The sequence below is a fragment of the Osmia bicornis genome, chromosome 4 (genome assembly GCF_907164935.1).
Source record: "Osmia bicornis bicornis chromosome 4, iOsmBic2.1, whole genome shotgun sequence".
In the NCBI taxonomy this organism is placed as follows: Eukaryota; Metazoa; Arthropoda; class Insecta; order Hymenoptera; family Megachilidae; genus Osmia; species Osmia bicornis.
Window position 1 is genome coordinate 6581166 of NC_060219.1, and position 16819 is coordinate 6597984.

Genomic DNA, 16819 nt, shown 5'->3' on the forward strand with positions numbered 1-16819 from the left:
TACGTACGAAAACTTATATGAAACGTAAACAGGTAAGTAGATCTACCGGAAGCGAAATAACATCTTTGTAAAGATTTCACCAATATCTTCAAACACAGTCAGACGGTAATTGATAGAAAGGCATATACTTGTAATCGTCAATCATCGTGTACAAAGTCCTTACCGTTGAATTGTACTTATTCAATTTTTCTATATAGAATCTTATGTGTTTTACTAAATATACACTTACCAAAAATCACTAATCCCCAATGTAGCACAACAAACACTCGGCAAAAATGATAGAGACGACATAACCCGCGCACTGAACTAAACCGGCCATATTGTTTACTGGAACAGCATTTGGCCGTATGCCTGCTTTCACTGTTTTGCGGATCTCTCGTGAAAACGACGAGAGTGCACTCTATCGTTAACCTGGGTTAACTTTGGAGATACATCGTTGCTTTGGTAACACCTCTAAATGGATTTGTCCAAATGGATACCAGACTACCATTCTTTGGGTTGGATAGAATAAAACGAGCACCCAAGGGATGATGTATAAGTCTCTAGGAAGAAGTAATTTGAGAACTACGATTTCGTTAATTTTTCACTCGCGAAAGACGTCAAAAAGATAAAACAGACCACAAATTTAGTTCCTCGTTTTTTCTGTAGGGCGCAATTCGTTCGTTTTCTGCGCTCGACCACGCGCTCATTCGCAGCTCGTATATGTGAATATGTGTGCGTCGACCGAATCGATCGTATTTTTGTACATTAACATTTCGCTTATGCATACATTGCACATAAGTGTCAAAATTTATATCTGAAATAATATGTTCTTAAATATTTCGTATCAAAATCACGCCATAGGAAAGTGTTATAATATAAAATATAATACAAGACGGGTGTTGCTAAAAAAAGTACATTATTCGATTTTTTCGCTGATATTTATTGTATGAACGATTCCATTACGATTAGCATTAGTTTCGAAACTTCTACCAATGGGCTGTGATTGGTTGTTTCATTCGGCATCCTTTTCATTTCGACCAATCAGACATGCCGCTGTGTGAACGAGTGCGTCGATTTGTGACGCAGTACAGCATTCCCTCTTCGAAGCTTCGTTCGTCTTGCACGTGTTTGCAACAGGTAAGATTAAATTATCTTCAAATATTAAATTAAATTGTCTTTCGGGTGTTGAAAATACAAAAAAGAGAAAGAATAGCCGAAGAGAATTCTAGCTCTTTGTTTTTTGACATTAATTCGAGGTTATCTTTAAAAATACGTGAGTTGAAATTTTTTGCTCTTGCCGTGAATTGACAATGAATTTGAATTACTTTCCCTTTTATATCGTTAATTTCCTAACCAATATTAAACATTTTTAATATTCTTTCACACAATTTACTGTTTGATATTTAATAACGTTCTTTCTTGAGCATCGTAATATTATGAGATCTGTTCGTCTACCGGCTTCGGTTCGGCTGGGGACGAACATTACCGAATAATACCGAAGTGGTGCCGACCGGTCTTCGTCGGGAAGGAAGGTCTCGCCATTTCTCTCGCGAACGTCGAAGTGACAAGACGTGTTGAGAGCATCCTTCCGCATAAGTAATAAGTGAGCATTGTACTGTGCACCGATGAGATGTTGCGGAGGCTAAAGAATGCGGGTACGATTGGTCAGAGGTTTTTAGTCACGCCTAATGCACACGCATTCTAGACCGTCGCACGTTATTGGTCGAAACGCTCACACATACTAAGCCCGCCGCTTGCACACCGGAAAGTCAAATGGTGTGGGTGCGTGACGACGTTAGGACTAGGCGGGACAGACCGAGGAGTCACTCCTTAGCCTCCGCAACATCTCATCGGTGCACTTTACATGTGTCATTTAGGTATTTGCGAAAGGTAACGTAGTATAGCATGCCGTTAGTTGGATGCAGTAATTCAGGTGGTGCTTAAATCAGTTTCTGTTCGGCCTAATTTTCGATGAAACGTTGACTGTTTTACCAACGCGGAATTTGGAGTTCGGTGTAACCTTTTATCAGAGAAGTTTTGGGCGTATATAAATATAGTTTTTATAAATTGATTTGGATATCTCAAAATTTTAGTAACTATGAACTCTGAAGGTGTGTTTCATGAATTCCAATTTCAATTATAAATTTACAAGTTATTGTATAATGTTACAGAAAGCCAGAAAAATTCGTTATCATCAGACAATGTTTGTAATCAAGTTTCTACTGTATACAAATCTCAGTTTGTTGGACTTGATGATAAACCTTATGCTACAAAATGTCTTCTATGTAATTTAAAGTTTGTCCTTCCTCAAAATGAGGAAGACCTTTTGATTCATTTATTTGAAGAACATCGACTTGTAATAGGAGATGTTTGGAAAATTGCAAGTTTGAAAAGGTTTGAATCCCGTATATAAAATTTTATATTTTATATCTGGTCATATAATTCTTTAATCTGAATTGATTTTAGTTACATACATTATTGGAGTGTTAAGTTTAAAGAAGAGCCAGTAACAAACTTCTGTACAACAGTATTAATGAACTGTACACCTGATGGTAAACCATGTGAAAATGAAAGATATTTTTTACTTTCTGATTGTATCTTTGAAGATAAAACATTAAGAGATGAAATACATAGAGCCAAATTGGTATTAATAACTTATATAAATTTCATACAGAATTTATTATGCAATATAATAAGATATCATCTTTAATATTTTAAGGAATGGGTACTAACAATGCAAGCAAAAGAGAGAACTGATACCGACTTCAAACGTGGTTGTATTTTTTGTCGAATGGAATTTTCAGGATTACGTATCAATTATGTAAAACATTTAGCACAGAAACATAATTTATATTTGGGAAAACCAGATAACTTAGTGTTTATAGATGAATTTTTAGATAAGATTCAAAGTACTATAGAAAAGTAAGGTCCTATAAACATAATGTAATGAAACATGTATTAATTCAAGTTTCTTTTTTAGTTTAGTATGTATATATTGTGAAAAACTGTTTAAAGATCGTACAGTGTTAAAGGAACATATGCGTAAAAAGTTGCATAAACGTATAAATCCTAATAATAAAGAGTATGACAAATTTTACATAAACAACTACTTGGAACCTGGTAAATCTTGGAGACATAAACAGGTATTTTCTTATTTCAAAGTATTCATAATAATTTTAAATAATGTTTCGGAATATTTTTATTTTAATATGGTTAGATTTATTTTAAAGAAAAGAGAGCAGAAGATCAAAGCAGTGAAAATGAAGATGAAGATACATGGTCTGATTGGGATGATGATGAAGGTGTTAGTATATCATGCTTATTTTGCAATTACAATGATAAACACTTCCATCTTATTCTTGAACATATGAAAACAAACCATGACTTTGATTTTAAAGTTGCATCAAAGGACTTAACATTTTATCAAAAAGTAAGACTTTCATATTTTGTACTTAAAACAATAAAGTAGTAAAGTTGCTTAATTATATAACTTTGAAACAGGTAAAGGTGGTAAATTATGTGAGAAGACAAATTTATTTACAACAATGTATTTTCTGTGAAGTAAAGGTGAATGATGTTTTGGAACATATGAAAGAACAAAGTCACTTTAAAATACCTACACAGAAAAGTTGGGATCAACCAGAGTTAGTATTTTATATGATGTAAAATCATAATTAATTAAACTGATTAACACATTAGTAATACAAATTTTTAGGTTTTATTTTCCAATGTGTGAAAATGATTCCTTTTTATATCATTTGGATACTAGCGATAGCAGTGATGGGGAAAATGATGTCGAAAATCTTACAAAATCAATGTGTGAAATGTCGAAGTAATAATGAACATGTAAAAATATTGTACTTTAGTTATTTATTTTTAAAGTAAATTTGAAAATGATATCGATAAACATTTAATTTACAATCAATATTTGCAATTTTATAGTACCTTAGTACCATAAACATAAATTTTGTATCTCATATAAAAAAGACCTAATAGAAATATTGCAGACACCATGTACATAAAGTAGCGTTCATCGGAAGTGTGAATATAGTTTTTATTACAATTCTATTTCGGTATAAAATGAATTACTTCAACATATTTTTATATGAGCAATATTCAAGTCTTTTTTTAATAATGTTTAAGAATAAGAAAATTAAAGTTCACAATGATGCAAAATAAAGTTAAAAGTGCATTATTCAAAACAGACTGTTGTTCAAGTTTGTTTGAAAGTGACTATATTAAGATTAAAATAGTAGGTATTATAAATACTAGTGCTTTTCAAAAAGCACGAATATGTGCAGAAAAATTGTATCAGCATATGTCATTTAAATTTACATTGCCGCAAATTATAGAAATGTTTCAAATAGATTGGCATGAATATATTGAAAAAATGAAAAGAGTAATTACTTGTTGCTGTTATACTTGTAGAAGTATATTATGATATATATTGATTATAAATTTTGCATTGCATTTATAGCAAATTGGTGGGAAAATGTGGTCATTAAAACGGCCAGTAGCAGTTTTTATAAACAATGAATTTATTGGTAGTGACATGGAATTTTTTCATTATATAAGTGAAGATTATATTTTTAGTTTACCTTTTGGAATAGAATATTACGAAAATATTGCCATAGAGCGTTGTAAGCAATTTATGGAAAAATCTAAGGTGAAATTGTGTAATATAATAACAAGATAAAGTATACATTTATTTAACGTTGTTTAATTTTAGAGAATATATGTTTATTTTACCTTTACTATAAACAATCATATAGCCGGCTCGTTCGTATTTATGGTAAGAGTTTTGTGTAAATTTCGTATAGTGTTATAACGTTGTATAATAATCTTTCTGCTAAATTTTTTTTCCCATCCAGTTATATTCTGATTTATTACCATTAACTTGCCAACATTTTTTAAACCTTTGTAATGGGTATGATGAAGTGAAACATTGTTATAGAGATGCTTATTATATAAATACACGTGTACATCGTATCGTTAAAAATGGATGGATTCAATGTGGAGGTAAAATCAAGTATATTTAATTTTTGTTTCGTTTGTATGGTTTAATCATTATTAACTTCAATATGAATGTTTCATAGATGCTGAACTATCTGAAATCAGTGAAGATAGAGCAGGTAATGTACCTGTGATACCTGATGAGTCTTATTGTATTCCTCATGATCGTCGTGGAGTTCTTTCAATGGCAAATGATGGGAAACATTGTAATCAATTTCAATTTATTGTATGCTTAAAGCCCAATCCTTGGATGAATCATTACTATGTTGCCTTTGGGTGAGTTAAGTAGAATTAGTTTTGAATGTTTCTATTTAATTAAGAATAATCAATTTTTGAGAAAAATGAAAATTAATTGATATAAAGGCAACTCATAGATGGTGCTAGAACTTTAAAAATATTAGAAAGTATTTCAACTTATTATGAACAACCTATTAAACAAATACTGATCTTACAATGTGGAGAGTATTGTCTTGAAGAAGAACCTAAAATGGAAACAGAATCACAAGTTTTTCTTGTTAGTAACAAGATTCACAAATATGTTTGTTTAAATTTAAATGTTTTTTCATATTTTAGAAACATCAACCACCGTCAAGTATTGAAGGAGAAGCTACAAGAATTATTAGTGACAATATGTTTGACTTTTATTGTATCACACCGTGGCTTGATAATATTGTAGATGTAATAGATGTCCGTGACACAGCATCCCTCTTAATGGTTGAACGATATTTAAGTGGTCTTTATTGTCTTTCAACAGACTATATGCCAGGTATTTAAAAACAGAATCTTACCAGTGTATACAATATACACTGCTAATGTATGTATATAGAGTACCGAGCATGATGGGCTTCCCCAGGGAAAATAACGATGCGAGGATTCTCGTCTTTCTGCTTTCCATGTAACGCTATTTTTCCGAGGAAAGCTTAATTTGATTCCGAGAGTACATACGTATATTTTTTATAGGAATGGATATGCGTGTTTATAAAAAACTTAGTTCAGTTTCTATTGCAAAACGTAATACAACTGTTAAGCTCTATCAGTTATTAAGAAATTTTCAACCTGATAATATGACTGAACTAGAAAAAAGAATATTCATTTCAGACATTTCTGAAATCATTTTAGCTTATATCTTTTATCATGAACATAATGAAGTAAGTTCAAAATTAACGTCATAATGGAATTTTAAATACTTCTTATGTAAATAACATATTGTTTATATGATGTATTTAGTTTTGTTTAAAACACATTTCAATGGATACTCATAGAATAATACATAAAATATTAGAAAACGCACATAAAATAGCACAGAAAGTTGTTGAAAAGGCTGAAAAGAGATCTTTAATTTCACGTGAATGCGGAAGTTTAAATATTACAAAGTATATATTCAATTTATAATCATAGTAGAGCATTTTTAAAAGTGGCAATATTTATTAATTATTCCGCATTTGGTAATTGCAGAATGTTTGAAACATGTATGCAAGATGTATTACCTTCAGAAAATTGTTTGTTACTGCTGCAAAATATATTGGACAAAGCCATATTATGTTTAATACAAGTGATTGATGTGCAAGAATAATATAGTATACAGGTAAGGAAAATCATTAAAGACTCATTTAAATTAAAAATTTAAATTAAATGTACGAATTGTTTGTTCCGAATTTTAATATCGGAACTTCACTGAATTGTAATACATATAAATACTTCATTTTTTATAAAAATTTATAAGCACAACATTTTTTGATATCACATAATACTAGTTAATCTTAAATTTTATATAAGAACAACACAAACTACAAACAACTAGTATTTTTTAAAACAATAATCTATATCTACATCACTGCTTAATTTTAGTAAATAATCTCTTTCCTCGTCCTCTGAAAGCAGTTTTTTTATTAGCCGTATTTGATTTTTCTTCAATTGGAGAAGATTTGTCATGAAATGTGCTATATAACATTTGCGCTTCATTTTTATTTTCAATCATTTCCGTAAGTTCTTCCTATAAAAAAATACCAATATTCGTTATTAAATTTATGCTTCGAAAAAATGCCGAATAATACGAAATACTATCGGTCGCTTAAAAGATTTATAGTACATTACATACTTTTGTAAGTTTATTAAGATGATCTAATGATTGTCCTTTACTCAAAACAGATTGTAAATTTTTGGTAGTAATTCCTGGTAATTTGGAAACAAAATCTTGGATTCGAGGATTAAATTTTTCTACCGCTATCTGCTTATTTTCTTCCATTCCAATCTGAGCTGCTTTAGCTGCATCTGGTTGTTCTCTTCCTTGCTATAAATTTTGATGAAACAAAATACATTTTGTATACAAGTTTGTATACCAGAATGTCATTAATTATAATTTTTAAAAAATTATTGGTATCATTACCTTCAATTCTTCAAATAACTGCGCCGTTGCGTGAGGGCCGGGCGACCACACAAGTTTTAATCGAGGAAAATGTAGAGTTAAAAGTTGTAGTTTCGAAGTGATAAACATATTTTGTATATCTTTACTAGCATAGTAATATCCCTGTAATTGGAAGATTTATTGTTATTGACGAATTTAAGTTACTTTATTTTGTATTATGTGTACAAATATGTACCTGAAAACAAAATGGTTTGTTTGGATCAAATTCTATTAGAAGCATTGCTTTACTATAATGTCTTGTCATGGCAATAGCTTGATTGTACAATCTTCCATTGTTTAAAGAGCCAATAAGATCGGAAACACTTTTTCTTTCAACACAAATATCTGGTGATAAAATGTAATCTCCCACCTACGTAAATAGGAAAATATACTTAAACAGCTCTTATTATTTTAAAACATTTAAAATTTTTAACAAATACAAATTTCTCAGCTGTACTTGTAATGTTATAGGTTCAATTTTCATGCCTCTTGTGTAAAGTATAGCAGGTAATTCACTTCTGAATTCTCTCATGTCAACAATGATCGTATTTGGAATTTCCGGTTGTATTGGTATTCCACCTTTACGAGTGTTTGTTTCAGCATCTGAGTCTGTTTGTATTGCTAGACTTAAACAGTCTTCAGACTTTCCGTCTTGGTCGTCAGGTATAACCATTTTCTAAAAACAAAACGAAGCATATTCGAATACGTGGGAAAATGAAAAATAATTTGTAACATAATAACGTACTGTTTTAGTATTAATTAATGTGTGAAATGCTTCTTTTTCTCGTCGCAGGGATGTTAAATAATCCTGCTCTTCCACGGAACCCCCATAAATTAAGAAATATACTTTCAAATCTATCGATGGATTATTATTTTGATAAACCTATAAAAAGAAATTTATTTCTTTACATATCTGTAATCCCATTTCGCTCACGAGTCAACAAATTTATTTTCATTTAGTACGTACTTCAATTTGTCGTACAGCGGAAATATCTGCTACGTACATAACAATATTACTTGGCATGTGTTCCGCTAAAGCGCGTTGTAATGCCATAGGATCTCCGTCTTTTTTCAAAGACTGTATTAAAATAATAGGAGCATTTGTAGTTAGGTTTGTTAGATCTAAGTCGGCAATCTACACAAAGAACATTAAACATTTATATTGAATTTTTATAACATTGTACATACTAAACAAGGTGTTCGGCTAAGGGTGGGCACCCTTTGATGGGATGATAGCTGTGGTGATTCTGAAAATCTTTATCCGAACGAAAAATACCGGCGCGCATTTGTTTGTTCCCTACCACGGTTGAATTCGGATCTTACTGATACTTCGTGGCTGGGCTCGCGCACTTTGATTTATCAGTGTTTCTCATTAATAATTTAAAAACTAGGCCTTAATGAGCATGGTGGCACTGAAAAACATTATTTAGAATCACCCCAGCTACCATCCCTCCAAAAGATGCCCATCCGTAACCGAATATTCAGTATAATACAGTAAGTCATCTTTTTATGTATATTTTACTTGTGAACATTCTTCAAATAGTGTTTGATGTTTTTCATCTTCTGTTGCTAAATCAGACTGACTTTCTTCAGGAACTTTTTGAGATAATGTTAGCATATAAGTATCTTTTTCGTCGTTTTCATTATCATCAGTTTTCTCTGCAGATGTAGATTCTTCTTTTGTATTCTTCTCTGTGCTACAAGTGTATAAAATGGATTCAATTATATTACATATATTAATTTCATGAATAGAGAGAGATATTTATTTTGCATTATATACGTACGGTGGTTTTTGCAGTTCCTTACGAGAAAGTTTCTTCATTGCCTCATAAAGTAAATATTCCTTAGCACCCATAGTTAAATAATTTTTTAACTGATAACATAGATTACGATTGTGTACCAAAATCAATGTTTTCTCATTTTCTTTATTAGCTTTCGTTTTACTTTGATGCTGAATTTCAAGCAATACCTCCGTTAAAGCAGTCCATTTTGGAGTTACTTCAGGTTTTAATTCTGAATATAAATAATATGTATGTCATGAAATACAAATAATTAAAAACCGTCTTTCTGATACGTATCTTTGCAAACACTCAACTTACCATCTTTTTCGTTATAAACTCTTTCCTTTGCACTTTGGAACAACGTGTCTACAGAATCTAACATTAACCAGCCACTATTTTTTACCGCATATTCCATAGTACGTAAACAACTTAACATTGCATAAAATGATACGCAATCCTCGTATGTTAGGCATCTACATATATAATTGTTTTTATTAAAAACAGCTCGATTCTTCCATCATTTAATTTTTGCGAATACTTACGCAAGAAGACCACGTAAGGTTTTTAAATCCGACAGTAATTGTTTTGAAGTAGCACTTAGTTGATGCCACATAGGATCTAATTGCAGCTGTAACTGTTTGTGAAATTTTTTAGATATTGCATTTTCTACGGTTAATTCATCTAAATCTAACTGTAAAAATAAAACGAAGCAAATAAATTTGAGCGTTAGAAATCATTCAATGGGTTAATAAGAGAGTGTATTTACATATTTGTTAAGTCTTTTCAGTTCTTTTATAACATAATTCATTATATCAAGTAAGGAAATTTGAATATTCAACATCTTTGATGTGATTTTTACATGTAATTCAATAACATCAGGCTGAAAGTAAACGTTTTCGTTTTAGTGTTTAAAACAAAGCATACGATATACTATAATACCAATAATAACCATTACCTTATGTTTCCCCAAACTACTATTTACAAGTGTATGAAAACGTGGCCATAAATATAACTTTTTGACAAATAAAGCTTTCATTATTCGTTCTACTTGTGCAAATCCAACGGTAAACGCCAATGCCGAATTCGTGAATGCTTTGATAAAACCGGTCTAAAATAATTCAAAAAATGATTGATACAAATATTTTACATTGTAGTTTATCGTTTTTAATTCAGTTAATTTTTTCTTCAGTATGTACCTTATTACTTTGTCTGTATAAACGAAGGGCGAATGCTTCTTGATACGAATTCAGTATATTGTGTGCTCTATATACAAGAATTCCAGTAACTAATTTTAATGGAACTCTATTTTTTAATAGATCTACTACAAGAATTCGGCCTGACATAAATAACACTCCACCCTCTAAATACATTACCTCCCTATAATTACATAATAAATAATGGACAAAAATTAAAACGTTTCATAATAATGAATCAGAAAAACAAGTTTGATTCTAACCTTTCATCAGAAGAACATTCAAATGTTACAACACGGGGTAATTGTTTATTTCCTAATCCTTTTAAAGTATCAATAAAATATTGTTCATCATGGTTTGTAGTTCCCAAAACTATAATCAAGTTTCCTGGATCTAAGTAGGCTCTTAATACATTCGCAAATACTGTTTCTAAACCAAGTCCTCTGAAATAAATAACAATACCATAAACATGTAATGATTTTATAGAAAATTAAATTATACATCGTATAATTAAATAATATTTACTTTGCCACAACAACTAATCCATCTTCGTGGATTATTTCCAAAAACATTTGATTCTCATATTCCAACATGATTAATTAAATTTATCCACTAGATTACAACACACATCAAAACAAGAGTTGAAAAAGCAAATCTAAGAAATACCATGTATTGGATGTTGAAATTGATGATTGTTGTTCCTAAAACATTGAAACATAATTATATATAATACATAAAAACAAAACCATATTTATATGAATATTTGTATTTTAATATGCACCTCATTAGTGTTTCTTTTAGAGTTTCTTTCATATGATATGTCTTCTATATCTGTTGTCTCATAAACTAGGAGAATATATTTACTAATTTCATGTGATGGATGTCCATAAACACCTATACTAACTGGTCTTCTAAAACTGAAAATATAAATATATTAGATAAATTATGCATATTTCATACTAGATCTTATTTGTTGTACCTATCAGGAATAAGAATGGTATCTTCTCCACATGTTGCAGATTGAAGACAATACTGATCTGGCTCATAAGTTGGTTTTGTTGTTGTTTGGGAAGCATATAAATCTGCGTCACCAGTTCTGTAAAGTATGATATAAAATTTCATGTGTAGCATCATAATTTACATAAATTTAACTCTTTAATAATATATGTCAATTAATCATTGAATTCATCTTAATGGTCTGCTTACTCTGATATTAATGTTATTCTGATAAAACCATCATACGTTAAACTATAATACTTATATGAACCTCCTGGAACTTCATCAATTATATAATGAGAAAACTTGTCTTTATGAGCTAATACATAAGATATCTGTTAAAATAATATTGTTTTCTTCAGTTAAAATATCAAAATTAAGGATTTAAAATCACAAGTATATATGAAAAATGTTCTTACCAAAGTGATGAAAATAAATATAATCTTCATAGTATAGTATATTTTAACACAATCATCACGCAATCATAACTTTTGATCTTTTATTCCTTTCAAATTTCTCCAAGAAAGAATAATGTTACATAATTGATCTTTCTTATACACGATTTCTAAACAACGATGAAAAGCAGTAATTAGTAAAATCATCATATCATTAATTCAATTCTTGGATTTCCTAAACTTAGACAATGTTAAATAAAAGCTGATATAAAGATGACATCCTTACATTTAAATATATCAGACGTTTTACAGTACGCACCTCTGGATGCGAAGGTTAATTGATTTTAGCAAATGCTATTAATTCACTTTATGTATCAATAATTTTTCTTTCTTTTTTACAAGGAAGAAATTGAATCTATTCTTTGACGAAAGCTTGTAACCGTATGTATATACATTCAAACATTTAGTACGTTTTCTTTTAATAGAAGACGTATTACGGCGCAAGGTTCTTTAAATTACAATAACTGTATTTATGTACAGATCAGACACTGGTACAAAATATGGTAGATGTCGCAAGTGATACATTTCCATATACAAACGGATGTTTTATAAATAGTTCAAATATGTTTAAAATATTATAACACATTAGTCTTCTTCTTTGTAAGTAGCATATTCTTCATTTAAATAATTTTAATGAAACAACATAGTTAACTCATGTGATTTGGTGTAATGAACAATTAATACAATTTACAATATAAATAGTAAAAACAATAATAGTTAAATTAGTAATTTCAATCTATCTTTATTTTTAATAAGATATAAAATCAATCATCAATTATAATCATTGTAGTTGTTTCTTTTTCAAATGGCATGGACACTATAGTGATAAAGTATAAGTTCATTATATCATTTTTATATTTGTTTTAATATAAAATATTGTACATGTATGTTTCTATACTTTTATTGAATTAAATGCAAAACATTTACGTCAATACATTGTATAGACAATTTACAAGTGTTTAGCGTGTATCAAAGCTCCCATTTCCAGACCCTATGATGATACTCTTCGTAATCAAGTACGATATCCGGCGCATCACTATTAGGAAATGAGGTATAATAATTACTGCTTTGTAGTAGAAATAGGTTGTAACAACACGCTAAAGGAATTAATAATGACCTATCTATTTTATTTAAATGAAGAAAAATGCACGTCGGCGATACTTCTTTCGAACTAGATACCAAAATTTATTTATAACTCCAGTAATGAAATTACAAGTTCTGGAATATGTTCGTTTCAATTACTATTTTATTACAGTTTGAATTTGATTTATAGCAAATGAAGTAATTTGCAAAAAATGTGTACATATTTTTAATTTTACATTATGCAAGTATGTAATGCGGTATCAGAAGATATTAGAAGATCGTCATCGTGTGCGCGTTCTTGCTATCACTAGTGCTGGTCCGTCGAATTGCAGCGTGGTTAGCTCGATTCCACCAATGCAATAGGATCGGCCGGTACTTTTTCCTACATCGATATAAGCTACCAGACCGGTAACAGTCTCTCTTTCTCGCAGGGTGTAAACAGGGCCTATGACGAGTCTGCAAGTAAGAGGAAGAGGGGGTGAGCGGTAGCGCAGGTAAGATTGTCGACTAAGGACTCCTTGGTAGCAATGTGTACGTCGCCTTATTAGCGATGGGAGCAATACCCTCATACTACTAAAAGTAACAAATATTTTAGGAAACATTTAAGATTATATGAATTTTATTATTACATATGAATCATTTTAGAAATTCAAATTAACAATTTTTGTTTATTAAAATAATTGTATAGAACATTACTGTGAAGACATATTATTATGTATACTGTTTAAAGTTCCAGATTGCTATATGATAACATAGTATATTCTCTCCTACATATTTTCAATTTCTTAAAGGAAATGTATATAAAATGATTCATAAGTTAGACATTTCCATTTAATCGATCCCATTGCTAGGTGATATGCATGTGTGCGATTAAAGGGAGGATGGAGACGGCGCATGGTGAATCGAGCCTAAGGGTAGTAGAGTGGGGCGCGGAGAGCGGGGCGAATGGCGGAGGTTCAAAAAATGTGTAGGTGCGCGCGCAGCTGCTTTGTCTCTGTCATGCGGTGGTGGGGGGTTGGTCGGACCACGAGGGGCCACAGGGGTCCGTGAGCGGAGCATGGCGGACCAAAGGCGACGGCATCCTTTCAGTCGGCCGCTGAACCCGCGCGCCGTGCGGTTGCTCGTGTGTGTATCGCGCTTCAGTTCGACTCGTCGCGTATCGTTCCTTTTGTATTCTCCATCGCAGGACCACGCGTGTGAGGTTTTTCTATTCGCCGGTTATCCGTCCGTATCCGCGAAGGTGACCAGACCGACGGAAAACGACGAAGCTGTGTTCTAGAAGGACCTCTTGACACGCCAGGACCACGCATACCCTTTCGGATTTTTTGGAGTACGTCTCGAGATTGTTTTCGTGCGCGGGCGTAACGCCGACGTGAAGTTCTTCTGCATGGTAAGTACCAAATCTCTACCTTGTACATACATACATATCTCGAGAAATCTATGTCTTCATTTTTCTGTCGATTTTAATCTATCGCCAAACAAGTGAATGTTTTCTTCGAAAAAGCGCGTATGGCTCCCCCTTTCTTTCCTGTTTCGCGCGAAGATGTTTCATTTTGTATAGAAAATGCGATTCGCTTGAATGCAGCTAACGAGCTAGATTGAAAGAAAGGGAACGAACGTTAGGCAAGGTTTTCACACGTGTATGCAAGTAGAACTTGGAGAGACGCGGTAAAATGATGCAATAAAGAAGGAGAAAGATAAATGCGAGATAGTTTAAGTTTTTGGTTCTCGCGTGGGGAAAGAAACTGTACCGTTTCCCGCGATAACAACGCGTCACGTGATCTTCTCGCAAATTTGCCATAAGAGAACACGTATGAGTGAAAACGACGGTTTAACTAAACAATATTATCGTACAACGTCGTTTTACTTCTGTTTTCTCTTACTACCCTTCAATTTATTAAATATGTGAAATGGAGTAGATCAATTTTCCACTTCAAAGGGACATTAAATGCACTGTAATTTTATATAATTTACCGACAGAGTAACAAAAGATCAAAATGCTTTATGACTGCACGTCGTAAAATGGAGCCCAAGTTAAGCGCTGTTACGAAAAGCGACCCCCTTTTTAAAATAATTAGTGCATTTAATAATAAGGGTTCGGTTTCTATTGATTTTATACATGTGTCGTTTCTAATATACATACCATTGAAATGAATATCGTTGAGTGTATATTTGTAAAAACAGCCGAACAATTGGCGTGTCTGTGTGCAGTAACACCGGTGGCGCTTTCAGTAACATAAGAGTTCGAAATTGTGCGTAATTACACCATATAATCGTAAGGTACTTCGTGTGGTATTCAAGGTGCGTTCTGAATGCAACGTATACTTGCTACCGTTTCTTCTGTCGCTTATTCACGTTACTCCTTCTAGAGGAGAAAAGTTAAGAATAAGCAACAGCTTTTATGGTAGATAATATACAATGGAATGAAAATGATATTAAATTCTTTATTTAATTTTATCATAATACCATTAGTTAAATGAATAATCACATTTTTAAATTACATCATTGCACTTTGTCAAAACCAAAGTATGCTATGGAAATTACTAGAGTAGATTTTTTAAATTATTATAATTATAATTATTATAAGTAATTATGATTGTAATATTTTTTTAAACGTACGATTGTTGAATGTTTATAAGTATAAAATTAATATTATTGAAAATTATAAAATATTTTAAATTCTTCTAGTTATTAAATGGCCATAAAAAATAATTAGGTTTTCTTGAATCCAAGGAGAAATATGAAACGATTCATGCGCTACTGGAAATAATCTAAGGAAGTAATCATGGTTAATAGGACATTTTATTTGATGATATTTTATAAATATCCTTGCGCATTTATTCACGGTACTTCGTTAATTTCTTCGAGTAATTAAGCGGATAGGTTATGTTTTCGAGTTTGTTCGGGTAACGAGTTAGCTTCAGACTCCATTGTGTACATACATTGGACGCGCGAAACAAGTTTCATCGCGTTTTGCTTGTTTCCATTTTTTGTTTTCTCAACGGGTCCTGACAAAGATTCGAAAGTTGAGGCGTAGCATAGAATTGCAAACGGAAAGATTTATAAACAGACTGCAGCCAATTTGGAGACAAAGTCGAGGAATTCATTCGTTTTAAAATGAACTGAACACAATGAAAATGGAAGATTTCGTTGTTGGTGCCATCTGTAGTCGATTTTATGCGACTTTTCAAAATTATCCCTTAGCAGCTAGTCTTGTAATTCTTTATGTTCAAAAGTAATTTATAATAATAATATTGATAGACAATGAAACAGCAAATATAGAATTTCATTTAAGATCTTAAAATAGATTAGAAAAGCTTTGTTTTAAAAAATATAATATTACAATGATTGATACTGTAGAATAAAATAATTCAGAATGTTTAATAATTTTAGAAACTTAAGAATAAATTAGAGGAGCTTCGTAGTTAAAAGTATATTCGGACGATCGATACGCTTTGTTTATCTCCAGTGAAGGATTGCACAGTTTTTTCACTTGTTTTGCTCGCAGTTAACGTATTCGATGAAATATTAACCCCGTTCGTTCTTGCTTTTTTATCATAAAGATTCCAGGTTTTATCGATGTCCTCATAATACGTAGATATTATTTATTGTGACATAGTTCCGTTTTGCGAAACGGAATCTCTGGGAATGATACGAACCGGTATGAACTATCGTTAATCTTCCAATTTTTTTATATCTTCTTTGCTGTAATTTTTATTCAATATTTCTGCCATTGTTTCGTTGCACTAATAAATAAGAAAAGAATTGTTAAACAAAATTAAATTCTACTTAGGAATAGTTATTCATATTTCTTATTCTGCATTCAGTCTTTTTTTTTTCAAAATTAGTACAATTTTAATTAAAATTGCAAATAAGAATATAGATAAACTGATAGAATTTTGAAGTAGTTGA

At 31.3% G+C, this 16819-nt stretch overlaps 6 protein-coding genes and 1 long non-coding RNA gene across 10 annotated transcripts in view; 3 read left to right on the top strand and 4 right to left on the bottom strand.

Annotated features, from left to right (window-relative positions):
- The window catches only part of LOC114880691 (phospholipid-transporting ATPase ID), a 41396-nt gene extending 41050 nt beyond the window's left edge, over window positions 1-346 (bottom strand). The window contains exon 1 of the mRNA XM_046285551.1: window positions 230-346. The gene's annotated coding sequence lies outside the window, so the exon portion shown is untranslated. The remainder of the gene's footprint in view (window positions 1-229) is intronic.
- A 1177-nt stretch (window positions 347-1523) lies between these two features.
- Window positions 1524-1934, bottom strand: LOC114880918. Its single transcript, XR_003790187.2, has 2 exons — window positions 1842-1934; window positions 1524-1597 (listed from the first exon to the last, which is right to left on the bottom strand). It is a non-coding gene; the product is annotated as an uncharacterized LOC114880918 (long non-coding RNA).
- Window positions 1906-3881, top strand: LOC114880896 (zinc finger protein 277). Its single transcript, XM_029197389.2, has 8 exons — window positions 1906-2093; window positions 2154-2376; window positions 2449-2626; window positions 2702-2904; window positions 2963-3125; window positions 3200-3412; window positions 3484-3626; window positions 3698-3881. The coding sequence occupies exons 1-8, from the start codon at window positions 2081-2083 to the stop codon at window positions 3816-3818; spliced, it is 1257 nt and encodes a 418-aa protein (XP_029053222.1). The 5' UTR covers window positions 1906-2080; the 3' UTR covers window positions 3819-3881.
- A 409-nt stretch (window positions 3882-4290) lies between these two features.
- On the top strand, window positions 4291-6576 carry LOC114880914. 2 transcript variants are annotated; one of them, XR_006829324.1, is made up of 6 exons: window positions 4291-4648; window positions 4712-4774; window positions 4854-5001; window positions 5079-5271; window positions 5569-5761; window positions 6451-6528. XR_006829324.1 is itself a non-coding variant. In XM_046285370.1 (5 exons), exons 1-5 carry the CDS (start codon window positions 5224-5226, stop codon window positions 6566-6568), a joined length of 693 nt encoding a protein of 230 aa, XP_046141326.1. In that variant the 5' UTR covers window positions 5131-5223; the 3' UTR covers window positions 6569-6576. The 2 variants fall into 2 exon arrangements, 1 of the variants encoding a protein (XP_046141326.1); XM_046285370.1 differs by lacking the exons at window positions 4291-4648; window positions 4712-4774; window positions 4854-5001 and adding exons at window positions 5956-6143; window positions 6223-6368 and having other exon boundaries at window positions 5131-5271; window positions 6451-6576.
- Window positions 6577-6604: 28 nt separating this feature from the next.
- LOC114880935 (DNA repair endonuclease XPF) lies at window positions 6605-10991 on the bottom strand. The gene is made up of 16 exons (XM_029197455.2): window positions 10899-10991; window positions 10637-10816; window positions 10377-10557; window positions 10136-10288; window positions 9947-10060; window positions 9723-9871; window positions 9499-9653; window positions 9184-9412; window positions 8922-9096; window positions 8367-8534; window positions 8145-8282; window positions 7857-8075; window positions 7596-7769; window positions 7382-7522; window positions 7094-7285; window positions 6605-6988 (listed from the first exon to the last, which is right to left on the bottom strand). Exons 1-16 carry the CDS (start codon window positions 10964-10966, stop codon window positions 6827-6829), a joined length of 2598 nt encoding a protein of 865 aa, XP_029053288.2. The 5' UTR covers window positions 10967-10991; the 3' UTR covers window positions 6605-6826.
- LOC123987723 (UPF0669 protein C6orf120 homolog) lies at window positions 10982-12315 on the bottom strand. 2 transcript variants are annotated; one of them, XM_046285372.1, is made up of 6 exons: window positions 12084-12315; window positions 11789-11934; window positions 11580-11704; window positions 11353-11469; window positions 11155-11290; window positions 10982-11074 (listed from the first exon to the last, which is right to left on the bottom strand). In XM_046285372.1, exons 2-6 carry the CDS (start codon window positions 11816-11818, stop codon window positions 11003-11005), a joined length of 480 nt encoding a protein of 159 aa, XP_046141328.1. In that variant the 5' UTR covers window positions 11819-11934; window positions 12084-12315; the 3' UTR covers window positions 10982-11002. The 2 variants fall into 2 exon arrangements, with proteins under 2 accessions (XP_046141328.1, XP_046141327.1); XM_046285371.1 differs by having other exon boundaries at window positions 12051-12315.
- Window positions 12316-14020: 1705 nt separating this feature from the next.
- LOC114881279 (probable serine/threonine-protein kinase dyrk2) overlaps window positions 14021-16819 on the top strand; it is a 166576-nt gene continuing 163777 nt past the window's right edge. For both annotated transcript variants that reach the window (XM_029198022.2, XM_029198027.2), the window contains exon 1: window positions 14021-14297. The gene's annotated coding sequence lies outside the window, so the exon portion shown is untranslated. The remainder of the gene's footprint in view (window positions 14298-16819) is intronic.

Excerpts from the sequence above, each read along its gene's own strand:
- LOC114880896 (XM_029197389.2), top strand. Across the intron at positions 3,126-3,199 it reads AATCTTGGAGACATAAACAG|ATTTATTTTAAAGAAAAGAG; the intron begins GTATTTTCTTAT and ends TAATATGGTTAG. Across the intron at positions 3,627-3,697 it reads AAAAGTTGGGATCAACCAGA|GTTTTATTTTCCAATGTGTG; the intron begins GTTAGTATTTTA and ends ACAAATTTTTAG.
- LOC114880914 (XM_046285370.1), top strand. The coding sequence starts at position 5,224 with ATGCTTAAAGCCCAATCCTTGGATGAATCATTACTATGTTGCCTTTGG. Across the intron at positions 5,272-5,568 it reads CATTACTATGTTGCCTTTGG|AAACATCAACCACCGTCAAG; the intron begins GTGAGTTAAGTA and ends TTCATATTTTAG. Across the intron at positions 6,369-6,450 it reads GGAAGTTTAAATATTACAAA|AATGTTTGAAACATGTATGC; the intron begins GTATATATTCAA and ends TGGTAATTGCAG.
- LOC114880935 (XM_029197455.2), bottom strand. The coding sequence starts at position 10,966 with ATGTTGGAATATGAGAATCAAATGTTTTTGGAAATAATCCACGAAGAT. Across the intron at positions 10,558-10,636 it reads GAATGTTCTTCTGATGAAAG|GGAGGTAATGTATTTAGAGG; the intron begins GTTAGAATCAAA and ends ATGTAATTATAG. Across the intron at positions 8,535-8,921 it reads TATTTGAAGAATGTTCACAA|ATTGCCGACTTAGATCTAAC; the intron begins GTAAAATATACA and ends TTCTTTGTGTAG.
- LOC123987723 (XM_046285372.1), bottom strand. The coding sequence starts at position 11,818 with ATGAAGATTATATTTATTTTCATCACTTTG. Across the intron at positions 11,470-11,579 it reads AGAATAACATTAATATCAGA|AACTGGTGACGCAGATTTAT; the intron begins GTAAGCAGACCA and ends CATACTTTACAG. Across the intron at positions 11,075-11,154 it reads CTAAAAGAAACACTAATGAG|GAACAACAATCATCAATTTC; the intron begins GTGCATATTAAA and ends TCAATGTTTTAG.